The sequence below is a fragment of the Canis lupus genome, chromosome 16, assembly GCF_011100685.1.
Source record: "Canis lupus familiaris isolate Mischka breed German Shepherd chromosome 16, alternate assembly UU_Cfam_GSD_1.0, whole genome shotgun sequence".
Lineage (NCBI taxonomy): Eukaryota > Metazoa > Chordata > Mammalia > Carnivora > Canidae > Canis > Canis lupus.
Genome location: NC_049237.1, coordinates 28,103,974 through 28,117,720, shown reverse-complemented (window position 1 = coordinate 28,117,720; position 13,747 = coordinate 28,103,974). Strand labels below are relative to the sequence as shown.

The 13,747-nt window shown below is 42.2% G+C and overlaps 1 protein-coding gene across 8 annotated transcripts in view; it reads left to right on the top strand.

Annotated features, from left to right (window-relative positions):
* Positions 1-12,864: 12,864 nt before the first annotated feature.
* ASH2L (ASH2 like, histone lysine methyltransferase complex subunit) overlaps positions 12,865-13,747 on the top strand; it is a 32,255-nt gene continuing 31,372 nt past the window's right edge. For 2 of the 8 annotated variants that reach the window (XM_038560085.1, XM_038560086.1), the window contains exon 1: positions 12,866-13,088. In XM_038560085.1, coding sequence (XP_038416013.1) covers positions 12,901-13,088 — 188 coding nt within the window. In that variant the 5' untranslated portion in view covers positions 12,866-12,900. Of the gene's footprint in view, positions 13,089-13,185; positions 13,533-13,747 lie in introns of those variants that run through there. The other 6 variants (XM_038560089.1, XM_038560091.1, XM_038560088.1 and 3 more) reach the window with 4 other exon arrangements.

Here is a 13,747-nt window from a genome sequence, read left to right as displayed (position 1 = left end):
AAAAACAAACAAAAAAAAAAAACAAAATAGGCTGGAGGTTCAAATCCCCAGACTAATCTGGAGAGAAGTGAGGAAGGAGACAAGTCTTTCTTTTTTTTTTTTTAAAGCCTTTATTTACTTCTGATTTGAGCAACACTTGCACACAGTCAAGCACTTGGAAAACAGAAGAGGCAGTCTTTATCAACCCACTGCTGAAGAATTACAATTGTGAGCATCCTGAATACTGTGTCTGAGGATGAGAGAATGGGCTCCCTATTTTCACCAGGCGAACAATAGACCTTCCAGCGGGCAGTTGCAGACAGTCAGCTTCCTGGCAAGCTGGAGGAGTTCCCTACGGCAGATGGGGAGAGCTTCTAAAACATGTGAAGTTTCTCCCATTGTATCCATCCTCAACTTCTAACCCGATGCCATTAGTGATTTTGGTTAACCTTTTTCTTGAGCAGCTGCCCTGGGTGGGGGATGCCTTGCTTTCTACTCCTAGAAATTAGATTTAGTTTCATCTTAGCCTCACACATTTTTTTACTCACACATGAGCCAGCTGTTCAGGAATTCTACTAAAATCTTGAAACTCAAATATTCTGACTTCAGCCTCTCCCCATTCCAGTTCCTGCCTTCTCATCCAGACTTCTGGATGCTGAATTCCCCCATTTTCCCCTGTCTTCCTGCTTTCTCCAGTGCCATGGTTCAATCATCTGAACTGCTTTCTTGCTATCATCTTTGATTGCCTTTTCTCCTAGCCCTTTTACCTGCCTGGCAAAACTGAAAACTCACACAGTTGCCATTCATTTTTGCTGTCATATAGCCTAGTGCTGTTGCGGGAATTGGAAGATATAAACTGGGGCCACCAAAGCTGCGCAGGCTCGGAGCTCAGTGAAGCCCTGTCAGCCAGCTACTGACTCAAGGTCTCCTGTTTGTATTAGAAACCACGTCTTTATTCCATCCTCCCGATTTCTTCCTGTCTCAGACGAATGGATTCTCTCCTTGCCATCAAGCCAAACTTCTCCACCGGCCAGTTGCCTCACCTCCTTGACCCCATCAGTTTCTTTACAAAGCTACCCCATCAACCACCACTTCTCTTGTATTTTCAACCTTTGGCTCCCTACTGATGAATGAGTGTCATTAGCCAGCTCCCCAACCCTGCATTTCCTTCTAGCTATCATTCAATTGTCCTCTGACCTTCAGAGCCAGACATATGCTTAGGGACTACTTCAAACACACTGAAACAGTGCAGAGAAGCATGTAACAAACAAGGATTTAACAAATGTCAACATTTTTTACCACATGGACTCAAGTTTTTTCTTGGAGGAAATAAAATGCCTCAAGAAAAACCTGGAAAGACCTGTCTTCCTCTCCCTTTTCAATCCACTATAATGTGGGTTCTGCCCCTTACCACTCTACTGGAATCATTCATGGTCTTCATTTAAAATGTAGTCGCTGGCAAGATGGCAGAAGAGTTGGGGCCTTAACTCACCAGGCCCCACAAACTTACCTAGATAACTTTCAAAACATCCTGAACACCTACAAATTCGACCTGAGATTTAAAGAGAAAATAGCTGGAATGCTACAGAGAGAAAAGTTTTCGCTTCTAACAAGGTAGGAAGACAAAAAAACAAAAAAGAATTAAGTAAGGGAGAGGAACTGCAACCAGCAGGGCTAAAGTGGAGCAGTGAAAGCCTCCTGGGGCAGGAAAGCTCAGCCCTGGAAAAGTGGGAACTTTAAAAATCTGCACCAGAGTTTTCCCTGACAGAAAAGTGCTTAGCCAGGAAATCGCAGGAGGGGCAGGGAAGCCTCAAGATTCCCAGAGTCACTATAAGAGGAGGGGCACCTGGGGGAAAGTGCACCACAAACCACGGTCCACTATCGGTAAAGGGGTGGAGCGCCACAATCCTCTGGTGCATTTGGGAAAAGCCAGTTGGTTAGGTGAGCTGGCTCTGGGCGGAGGTGGCTGTACCCCATTTCCTTCGGGACAGGCAGTCCCCAGGAGCGCGAGTCCAGAGGCACAGGGCCCCGAATCCCAGGGCGCCAAAGCAAAGCGGGTGTTCCTTCTGGGACAGGCAGAAGCGGGGAGGGCACAGGACAGTGAGAACTCAACTGCTACTAGGTACCCAGCAAGCTGTGCAGATCAGTGCACCGGCGCCTGCCCCCAGGAGCATCTAGGCCAGTGTGTACTGGGAGCTGTGGTTAGTTACTCACAGGGAGCTAGACTCCAGAGCTGGAAATCTGGCCGCTACCATTTTTGTTTTTCCTCTGTTTCACCTTGTGCCTAGGAGAGGCGGGGCCTCTAGGAAACAAAGACCTCACGGGATCATCAACTCACTCTGAGCCTGGCACCTGGTGAGGGATGGGGTATCTCCACCCAGGCCCAGACACCTGAGAATCAGGACAGCAGACCCTTACCCCAGAAGAGACCAGCTGGAAGAACAAGGGAAGAGCAAGTTTATTGACCAAGCAGCACTGGAAAGCTGCCTATGCTGATTCTCTAGGACTGAGGGAAAATAGTACATAGAACAAGAAGGTCTTTTTTTTTTTTTTTTTCCATTACTACTCGTTTTTATATCAGACTAAAAATTTCCAATATTTTTTCTTTTCCCACCTTAACTACAATATTTTACCAGCTCTTCATTTTTAAGTTTTTTCCTTTTTGACTTTCATATTTCTAAAATTACATGTCTTAGACATATTTTTTACTTCTGGATTCCCTTCAACGTATTCAATTTAATTTTGGTAGATATACAAGATATGGGTTTTTGTTTTGTGTTGTTTTTTCTGCCTCATTTTGTTTTACGATGGTGGGTGTTAGTACCTTCTAAAACACGACCAACATATACCCAGAACCAAGTAGAATACCATGTTCGTTCATTCTGTGAGATTCTATTCCCTCTTCCTCCTCATTCCGCCCCCCTCTTTTATCTTGTTTGTGTTTTTGTGGTCAATGTTGGGGCTTTACATAACTTTTGCTGGTTTATATAAATTTAGGATTGAGCACCTTCTAACACAGAGAACAAAAAATACTCAGAACCAAGATGATCACCCTCTAGGACCCCTCAGATAGACATTCTCTCTCCACTACCACTTCCTCACCACCACCATCCCCTCCTTTTTTTCTTTTTCCTCTTTACTTTTTTCTTTTTCTTTGTTCTTCTTCATTGTTTTTGGTTTTGGCTTTTTATTTTTACTGCTTTAAGAATGTGTTTTTCACTTTAGTGGTCCTTTTATTTTGTTTTTTTTGTTTTGTTTTGTTTTTTTAATTTTCTGGTCTCTGACGTCTTCAGAATCATCTAGGGTGTATTTTACTTGGTCATGGTTGATATTTTTGACTCAGCCCACTCATACAGCCACTCTGCACTGGACAAAATGACTAGAAGGGAGAATTCACCATAAAACAAAGAACCAGAAACAATACTCTGCCACAGTTACAGAATTTAGATTTAAATATGATGTCAGAAATTCAATTCAGAAGTACAATTATAAAGTTACTGGAAAAAAGCATAAAGGACTCTAGATACTTCATTACTACAGAATTGAGATCTAATCAGGCCGAAATTAAAAACAGATGAAATGAGATGCAATCCAATCTGGATGTTCTAACTTCTAGGGTTAATGAAGTAGAAGAGAGAGTGAGTCACATAGAAGACAAGTTGATGGCAAGGAAGCTGGGAAAAAAAGAGAAAAACAATTAAGAAACCATGAGGAAAAGCTTAGGGAAATAAATGATAGCTTGAGAAGGAAGAATATGCATCTAATTGGGATTCCAGAAGAGGCTGAGAGAGAGGGGTGACCACAAAGTATATTTGAACAAATCATTAACTGAGAACTTCTCAAATCTGGGGAAGGAAATAGGCATTCAGGTAGAGACGCCCCCTCCCCAAATCAATAAAAACCATTCAACACCTCGACATTTAATAGTGAAACTTGCAAATTTCAAAGATAAAGAGAAAATTCTTAAAGCAGTGTGAGACAAGAGATTCTTAACGTATATGGGGAGGAATATCAGATTAACAGCAGAGCTCTCCACAGAGACCTGGCAGGCCAGAAAGGGCTGGTATGATATATACAGGGTACTAAATGAGAATAACATGCAGCCAAGAATACTTTATCCAGCAAGGCTGTCATTCAGAATAGGAGAGATAAAGAACTTCCAAGGTAGGCAGAAACTGAAAAAATATGTGACCACCAAACTACCTCTGCAAGAAATTTATTTACTGTAAATTGAAAGAGTAAAAAGAAAGAGGAAGCCCAAAGAAATAATCCACAAAACAGGGACTGAATAGGTATTACAATGACACTACATTCATATCTTTCAATAGTTACTCTGAACAGGAATGGGCTAAATAATCCCATCAGAAGACGCAAAGTATCGGACTGGATAAAAAAGCAAGACCCATCTATATGTGTCTACAAGAGACTCATCTTAGACCTAAGAACACCTCCAGCCTGAAAATGAAGGGATGGAGAATCATTTACCATTCAAATGGTCCTCAAAAGAAAGCTAGGGTAGCAATCCTCATATCAGATAAATTAAAGTTTATACCAAAGACTGTAGTAAAAGACGAAGAGGGATGCTGTATCATACTTAAAGGGTCTATCCAACAAGAAGACTTAACAATCATGAATATTTATGCCCCTAATGTGGGAGCTGCCAAGTATATTAAGCAATTAATAACCAAAGTAAAGAAATACTTAGATAATAATACACTAATAGCAGGAGAGTTCAATACCCCACTTTCAGCAAATGACAGAAGTAAGCAGAACATCACCAAAGAAACCAGGGCCTTAAAAAAAAAAAAAAAAAAAAAAAAAAAAGAAAGAAACCAGGGCCTTAAATAATACACTGGACCAAATAGATTTCACAGATATATACAGAACTTTCCATCTGAATGCAACTGAATACACATTCTTTTCAAGTACACATGGAACTTTCTCCAGAATAGACTACATACTGGGTCACAAATCACATCTCAACTGATTCCAAAAGATTGGGGAAATCCCCTGCATATTTTCAGACCACAATGCTTTGAAACTAGAACTCAATCACAAGAAGAAATTGGGGAGAAACTCAAACACATGGAGGTTAAAGAGCATCCTACTAAAAGATAAATGGGTCAACCAAAAATTAGAGAAGAATTAAAAAGATTCATGGAAACTAATGAAAATGAAGATACAATCATTCAAAATCTTTGGGATACAGCAAAAGCAGTCCTAAAAGGGAAATACATCGCAATACAAGCCTCCCTCAAAAAATTGGGAAAAAAATACACAAGCTAACCTCACACCTAAAGGAACTGGAGAAAGAATAGCAAGTAAAGCCTACACCAAGCAGAAGAAAAGAAATAAAGACTAGAGCAGAACTCAATGAAATCGAGACCAGAAGAACTGTAGAACAGATCAACAAAACCAGGAGTTGGTTCTTTGAAAGAATTAATAAGATACATAAACCATTAGCCAGCCTTATTAAAAACAAAAGAGAAAAGACTCAAATTAATAAAATCATGAATGAAAGAGGAGAGACCACAACCAATACCAAGGAAATATAAACGATTTTTAAAACATATTATGAGCAGCTATACACCAATAAATTAGGCAATCTAGAAGAAATGGACGCATTTCTGGAAAACCACAAACTACCAAAACTGGAACAGGAAGAAATAGAAAACCTGAACAGGCCAATAACCAGCAAGGAAATTGAAGCACTCATCAAAAACCTCCCAAGACACAAAAGTCCAGTGCCAGATGGCTTCCCAGGGGAATTCTATCAAATGCTTAAAGAAGTAATACCTATTCTACTAAAGCTGTTTTGAAAGATAGAAAGGGATGGAATATACCCAAACTTGTTTTATGAGGCCAGAATCACCATGATTCCAAAACCAGCAAAGACCCCAACAAAAAGGAGGATTATAGATCAATATCCCTGATGAACATGGATGTAAAAATTCTCACCAAGATACTAGCCAATAGGATCCAACAATACATTAAGAGGATTATTCACCACGACCAACTGGGGTTTATCCCTGAGATGCAAGGTTGGTTCAACACTCATAAAACAATCAACATGATAGATCACATCAACAAGAGAAAAACCATACATCAAAGTGTATGAAAAAAACAAACAAACAAACAAAAAAAAAGTGTATGGATAGAGAGAATATTCCTCAATATCTTAAAAGCTATTTATGAAAAGCCCACAGCAAATATCATTCTCAATGGGGAAAAACTGAAAGCCTTTCCCCTAAGATCAGGAACACGACAGGGATGTCCACTCTCACCACTGTTATTCAACATAGTACTAGAAGTCTTAGCTTCAGCAATCAGACAACAAAAATAAATAAAAGGCATTCAAATTGGTAAAGAAAAAGTCAAAATCTCCCTCTTCAGAGATGACATGATATGTACACGGAAAACCCAAGAGACTCCACCCCAAGATTGCCAGAACTCATACAGCAATTTGGCAGTGTGGCAGGATGCAAAATCAATGCCCAGAAATCAGTGGCATTTCTATACACTAACAATAAGACTGAAGAAAGAGAGATCAAGGCATCAATCCCATTTACAATTGCACCCAAAAGCATAAGATACCTAGGAAGAAACCTAACCAAAGAGGTAAAGGATCTATACCCTAAAAACTACAGAACACTACTGAACGAAATTGAGGAAGATGCAAAGAGACGGAAAAACATCCCATGCTCATGGATTGGAAGAATAAATATTGCAAAAATGTCAATGCTAGGGCAATTTACACATTCAATGCAATCCCTATCAAAATACCATGGACTTTATCCACAGAGTTGGAACAAATAATCTTAAGATTTTTATGGAATCAGAAAAGACCCCAAATAGCCAGAGGAATATTGAAAAAGAAAACCAATGCCGCGGGCATCACAAGGCTGGATTTCAAGCTATATTACAAAGCTGTGATCATCAAGACAATATGGTACTAGCACAAAAACAGACACATAGAAAAATGGAACAGAATAGAGAACCCAGAAATGGGCAATCAACTCTATGGTCAACTAATATTCGACAAGTAGGAAAGAATATCTACTAGAAAAAGGACAGTCTCTCCAATAAGTGGTGTTGGGAAGATTGGACAGCCACATGCATAAGAATGAAACCAGACCGTTCTCTTATATCATACACAAAGATAAACTCAAAATGGTTGAAAGATCTAAATATGAGACAGGAATCTATCAAAATCCTAGAGGAGAACACAGGCAACAACCCTTTTGAACTTGGCCACAGTAACTTCTTGCAAGATACATCTATGAAGGCAAGGGAAACAAAAGCAAAAATGAACTATTGGGACTTAATCAGGATAAAAAGCTTCTGCACAGCAAAAGAAACAGTCAACAAAACTAAAAGACAACCTACAGAATGGGAGAAGCTATTTGCAAATGACATATCAAATAAAGGGCTAGTATCCAAGATCTATAAAGAACTTATTAAACTCAACACCCAAGAAACAAATCCAATCCAAATGAGAAGATATGAACAGATATTTCACCAAAGACGACACAGACATGGCCAACAAGCACATGAGAAAATGCTCCACATCACTTGCCATCAGGGAAATACAAATCAAAACCACAGTGAGATACCACCCCTCACACCAGTGAAAATAGTGAAAATTAACAAGACAGGAAACAACAGAAGTTGGAGAGGATGTGGAGAAGGGGGAACCCTCTTGCACTGCTAGTGGGAATGTAAACTGGTACAGCCACTCTGGAAAACAGTGTGGAGATTCCTCAAGAAGTTAAAAATAGGGACGCCTGGGTGGCTGAGTGGTTGAGCATCTGCCTTTGGCTTAGGGCATGATCCTGGAATCCCGGGATTAAGTCCCACATCAGGCTTCCTACATGGAGCCTGCTTCTCTCTCCACCTAGGTCTCTGCCTCTCTCTCTCTCTCTCTCTCTCTCTCATGAATAAATAAATAAAATCTTAAAAAAAAAAGTTAAAAATAGATCTACCCTACGACCCAGCAATTGTATTACTGGGTATTTACCCCAAAGATACAGATGTAGTGAAACGCCAGGACACCTGCACCCCAATGTTCATAGCAGCAATGTCCACAATAGCCAAACTGTGGAAGGAGCCACAATGTCCCTCGACACATGAATGGATAAAGAAGTTGTGGTGTGTGTGTGTGTGTGTGTGTGTGTATATATATATATTTTTTTTAGAATATTACTCAGCCATCAGAAAGGATGAATACCCACGATTTGCTTCGACATGGATAGAACTGGAGGGTATTATGCTGAGTGAAGTAAGTCAATCGGAGAAGGACAATCATCATATAATTTCACTCATACAGGTAATGTAAGAAATAAGTGAAAGGGATTTTAAAGGAAAGGAGGGGAACTGAGAAAAATTAGAGGGAGACAAACCATGAGAGACTCCTAACTCTGGGAAACAAAGGGTTGTGGAAAGGGAGGTGGGCAGGGGGTTGGGGTAACTGAGTTACGGGCTTTGAGGAGGGCACTTGATGGGATGAGCACTGGGTGCTATATGTTGCAAAATCAAACTTAAATAAAAACAAATGAAAAAATAAAATAAAATGCAGTTGCTGCCCAGATCACAACCCCCAGGCACAGCACTTTGAAAACAATGCTGTATCAGTGTTTTCCAAATTGCTGAGGTTGTCAAATCAATCTAATGTGTCACTACTGACATTAAAAAAAAAAAAAGAAAAGGGATTCCTGGGTGGCTCAGTGGTTTAGTGCCTGCCTTCAGCCCAGGGCGTGATCCTGGAGACCCAGGATCGAGTCCCACGTCAGACTCCCTGCATGGAGCCTGCTTCTCCCTCTGCCTGTGTCTCTGCCTCTCTCTCTCTCTCTCTGTGTCTCATGAATAAATAATTTTTTTTTAAAAAAAAGGATATATAGAGTACAGAATGTTTCATGAATCTTTTAATTGTAAATAATATAACATGTATAGTGGGTCACATTGCAAAATGTATTATGTGAGATGTGGTCAAACGTTGAAAGACATTGTTCTAAATTAGCGGTCTTCAAAATTTTGTTTGCCTGAATATATCACTGTAAATTTAATTACCTGTAGAGAATTTCAGGTGAATTGCAAACATCAGCATTGTTAAATAAAACTAAAAAGAAAGTTCCACTGTACTGATTGGATATCTGCCATTATCCATACAAAAAATACATGAACGACTTTTAATATTACACTAAAAAATAGAAATTTTACATTATCTAATTTTCTCTTTAAAGTCAGAATTGGGGATCCCTGGGTGGCGCAGCGGTTTGGCGCCTGCCTTTGGCCCAGGGCACAATCCTGGAGACCGGGGATCGAATCCCACATCAGGCTCCCGGTGCATGCAGCCTGCTTCTCCCTCTGCCTGTGTCTCTGCCTCTCTCTCTCTCTCTCTCTCTGTGACTATCATAAATAAATTTAAAACAATTAAAAATAAAAATTAAAAAAAAATAAAATAAAGTCAGAATTGTGGGCAGCCCCGGTGGCGTGATCCTGGAGACCCAGGATTGAGTCCCACGTTGGGCTCCCTGCATGGAGCCTGCTTCTCCCTCTGCCTGTGTCTCTGCCTCTCTCTGTGTGTCTCTTGTGAATAAATAAATAAAATCTTAAAAAAAAAAAAGTCAGAATTGTTCTTCTTCCCTCATAAAACACAATACACATATAGATACGCAATACACAGATAATACATTTGTGCAAACATTTATTTTTATACTAGAAAGTCTATAATACTTCTCTGAAATAAATATAAAAATTGATGAGGTGGGGCACCTGGGTGGCTCCATGGCTGAGCATCTGCCTTTGGCTCAGGGCAGGATCCTGGGGTCCTGGGATCCAGTCCCGCATCACGTTCCCCACAGGGAGCCTGATTCTCCCTCTGCCTCAGTCTCTGCCTCTCTCTGTGTGTCTCATGAATAAATAAGTAAATTCTTAAAAAAAAAAAAAAAAAGTTAATGGGGCACCTAGCTGGCTCAGTTGGTAGAGCATACAACTCTTGGTCTTGCGGTTGTGAATTTGAGCCCCATGTTGAGTGTGGAGATTACTTAAAAATAAAGTATTTTAAGGGGTACCTGGATGGCTCAGTTGGTTAAGCCTCCAGACTCTTGATTTCAGCTCAGGGTCATGAAATCCAGCCCCTGCATCAGCTCTGGCTCAGTGGGAGTCTGCTTCTCTCCTTTTCCCTTTCCCTCTCCCCTCCCCCTGTTCTCTCTCTCTCAAATCTTTAAAAAAATAAAATAAAGTCTTAAAAAATATATATATGAAAGTTGAAATTACAATTTTAAAAACTTCCTGTAACCTTAAGGCTCTACTGTCAAAATCTTTCTCCTTGATTGCATAAAATTCAATTAATCAAATAAGTGTACAAGTTTTGATAAACATAAATTAAAATTTTATTGGCGATATAAGTTTTTTTTAAAGATTTTATTTATTCACGAGAGACACAGAGAGAGGCAGAGACACAGGCAGAAGGAGAAGCAGGCTCCATGCAGGGAGCCTGATGTGGGACTCGATCCCAGGTCTCCAGGATCAGGTCCTGGGCCAAAGGCAGTGCTAAACTGCTCAGCCACCCAGGGATCCCTGGAGATAAAACTCTTAATGAGACTGATTATTTATTTCTTTGATTTACATCCATAGATGAGTATCACCACTGCTAGAATAAGACAGTTTAGCATCAATACTATTCTATTTTTCAATTTTTTATATATGCAAGAGCTGACAATCTTTGTTTACATAAACAAGCAGATTCCCATCTAGGATTTATTGAATCTGCTACAGATTTATTGAATCTGTTCAATTCTTTGAACTCCTTCAAAGTTCTATGCCAAATCACATTGTGACCTAACATCAGTTTTTTAAATTTATATCTTCAATTACTTTTAGATTTACACAAGAATCACAAAGATAGTTCAAAGAGTTCCTTCATATAGCCTTGATCCAGCTTCCCCTAATGTTAACATCTTAAAGCATAGTACATTGATCAGAAATAAAAAAAATCAACATCACTGTGGGACGCCTGGGTGGCTCAGTGGTTGAGCATCTGTCTTTGGCTCAGGGCATGATCCTGGAGTCTGGGGATCAAGTACCGCATTGGGCTCCCTGTGAGGAGCCTGCTTCTCCCTCTGCCTGTGTCTCTGCCTCTCTCTGTGTCTCTCGTGAATAAATAAATAAAACCTTTTTAAAAAATTAACATTGCTGTAATATTATTAACCACAGACATTATTGATTTCACCAGTTTTCCACTAATGTCCCTTTTCTCTTTCAGAACCTCATCCAGGATACTATACTGCATTTAGTAGTCATCTCCTTGTCTCCTCCAGAGTTTCTCAGTCTTTCCTTCTCTTTCATGATGTTGACAGTTTTGAAGCATACTGATCAGGTATTTTCTAGAATGTCTCAATTTCGATTTGGCTGTTTTCTCTTGATTAGACCAGAGTTAGGGATTTTGGGGAAGAATCCCAGAGATGAAGTCCGTCCTTCACACTGCATCATATCAAGGAGCAAATGAAATTAATCTGATTTATTACTGATGGTGTTAAACTTGAGCACTGGTTAAGGTCGTGCCTGCCAGTTTCTCCATGGTAAAAATTACTATTTTCCTTTTCCACATTCTACTGTTCGTTAGCAAGTAAGTCCAGCCCACACACTCAAGAGGAGGGATTCAAGCTCTATCTCCTAGAGGAAGCAGTACCAAAGTTTTTTGGCCCTGTATTAAAACCACCACTATAGGTAATAAATATTTGGGGGGAGGGGCACCTGGGTGACTCAGTGGTTGAGCATCTGCATTGGGCTCAGGTCATGATCCCGGGGTCCTGGGATCCAGTCCTGCATCAGGCTTCCCGCATGGAGCCTGTCTCTCCCTCTGCCTGTGTCTCTGCCTCTCTCTCTCTCTCTCTGTCTCTCATGAATAAATAAATAAAATCTTTTCTAAAAAATAAATAAATATTTTTGGGGGCATACTTTGAGTCTGTGAAAGTACTGTTTTTTTTTTAAAGACTTTATTTATTCATGAGAGACTACTCCAGTGATTTCACCTATCAATACTGCCATTGATTCAAGTTCCTTTCTTTTTTAAAATATTTATTGATTCATGAAAGACACAGAGACAGAAGCAGAGACATAGGCAGAGGGAGAAGCAGGCTCCTCGCAGGGAGCCCGATGCAGGAGTCCATCCCAGGACCCCCAAAAGGAGACGCTCAACCACTGAGCCACCCAGGCGCCCCATTCCTGGGGTTCTTACCGTTGCTGGACACCTGTTCCCTTCTCCAAGGCCAATCTTCTTTCAACCGCTGCGTCCTCTAGCATCTGACTTCCTAACTCGGGCTTCAGCTTCCCCAACACGCACTGCCGCGCACCTCTTCCGTCTGGATGCTCCCTCCACATCCCCTCTCCGGTCCGCGCCCGTGCAGCTGGGGCTCTAGATTCACACGGTCGAGGCTAGGCGTGCACAAGGTGGCAGACCTCGAGGGCAGGGCGGCGAACAGCTTCTGCGGCGGGGCAGCGAGTCCTGGTCGGTGTTTGTAGAAGACATTTCCACATTTCACGGGGAGGAACGTTTGGAGTGCACACCACAACCTTCGCAGTCCTTGGGCACCTCGAGCTCTCAAGGCGCCTCATCTGCGCGGTGACTTCCAGCGCTGGCCACGAAAAGGTACAGTATCTGGCCAAGAAAGTCCTAGAATAAAGTCAACTAGTATTCTTGCTTCCGACGCCTTCACCCTGCTGGGTCCGTAGCAGGCCACACCCCGAAACCCCGCCCACCTCGGCCCGCCCGCCCGCCCTTAAAGTGGTCCGGGAGCGCCTATTCCTCAGGCAAGCGGTGGACCCACCAAGAACCTTTACTGTTTGAAGATTACAAAGCCAGTCGGCAACTCACGCGAGACCGAGATAGGATTCTCGCGAGAACCCTGGGAGGCGGCAGTGATGGCGGCGGCGGGAACCGGACCCGGACCCGGAGTAGATGCAGGACCCGGCCCAGCAGCGGCCGCAAATGCAACAACGGCGGAAGAAGGGGAGATAAAACCGGTGGTAGCAGTGGCAACTGCCCCGGCTGGAGAGGGGGCATCTGTTGCTCCAACTGCGGAACCTAGTTCTGGAGAGGCAGAAAGCGGGTGAGACGTCCTGTGGCCCGAGGAGGATGGAGGGAGGGAGGCCCACCCCTCTTAGAATTCCGCGGCTCCCGGGAACCCTCTTGCCCGCCCCCTCCGAACCTAGGTCTTGCAGCTAACGGCTCGCCCTGCCCCCTCGAGGAGTGTAGTCCCGCCCGCCGCTTGGCCCGTCCCCTTGGCCCTCCCCTCTGAACTGTGTCTGAAACTACGCCCCTTCTCACATCTTTCTCTGTGAGAGTCCAGGTTCTTGTTCTCTCCCCTGCTCTGGCACCCTAGCACGGGGCTCGTAGCTTACTGTTAGAGCAGGAACCCCTCAGATATCCCAGAGAAGAAACCACTTTGGATTGCCGGACTGGAAGAAGTAACGGTTCCTCTGTAAGCAGAGTGGGAGAGCTGCATCTCTGCGAACCTCCCCGAGGACCAATTCCATCCAGTGTAGATTTGTTGGTAAGGGCAGATTAGGCTTCCCTGTGCCCTATGGGGCTGCGTCTGTCTAGGCCATATTCTTCCTAACCCTGGGCATCCAGGCTGAGAACAGGCTTAGTTGGAAAAAGCTGTAGGAGCGTGAAGTTCAGCTGTACTTTGATCGTTATCTTTGGAAATAGGCACTTTGAGGTTTGTTTCTCTTGAAAATTCTTACTTGAGTGCTTTCATTATCTTGT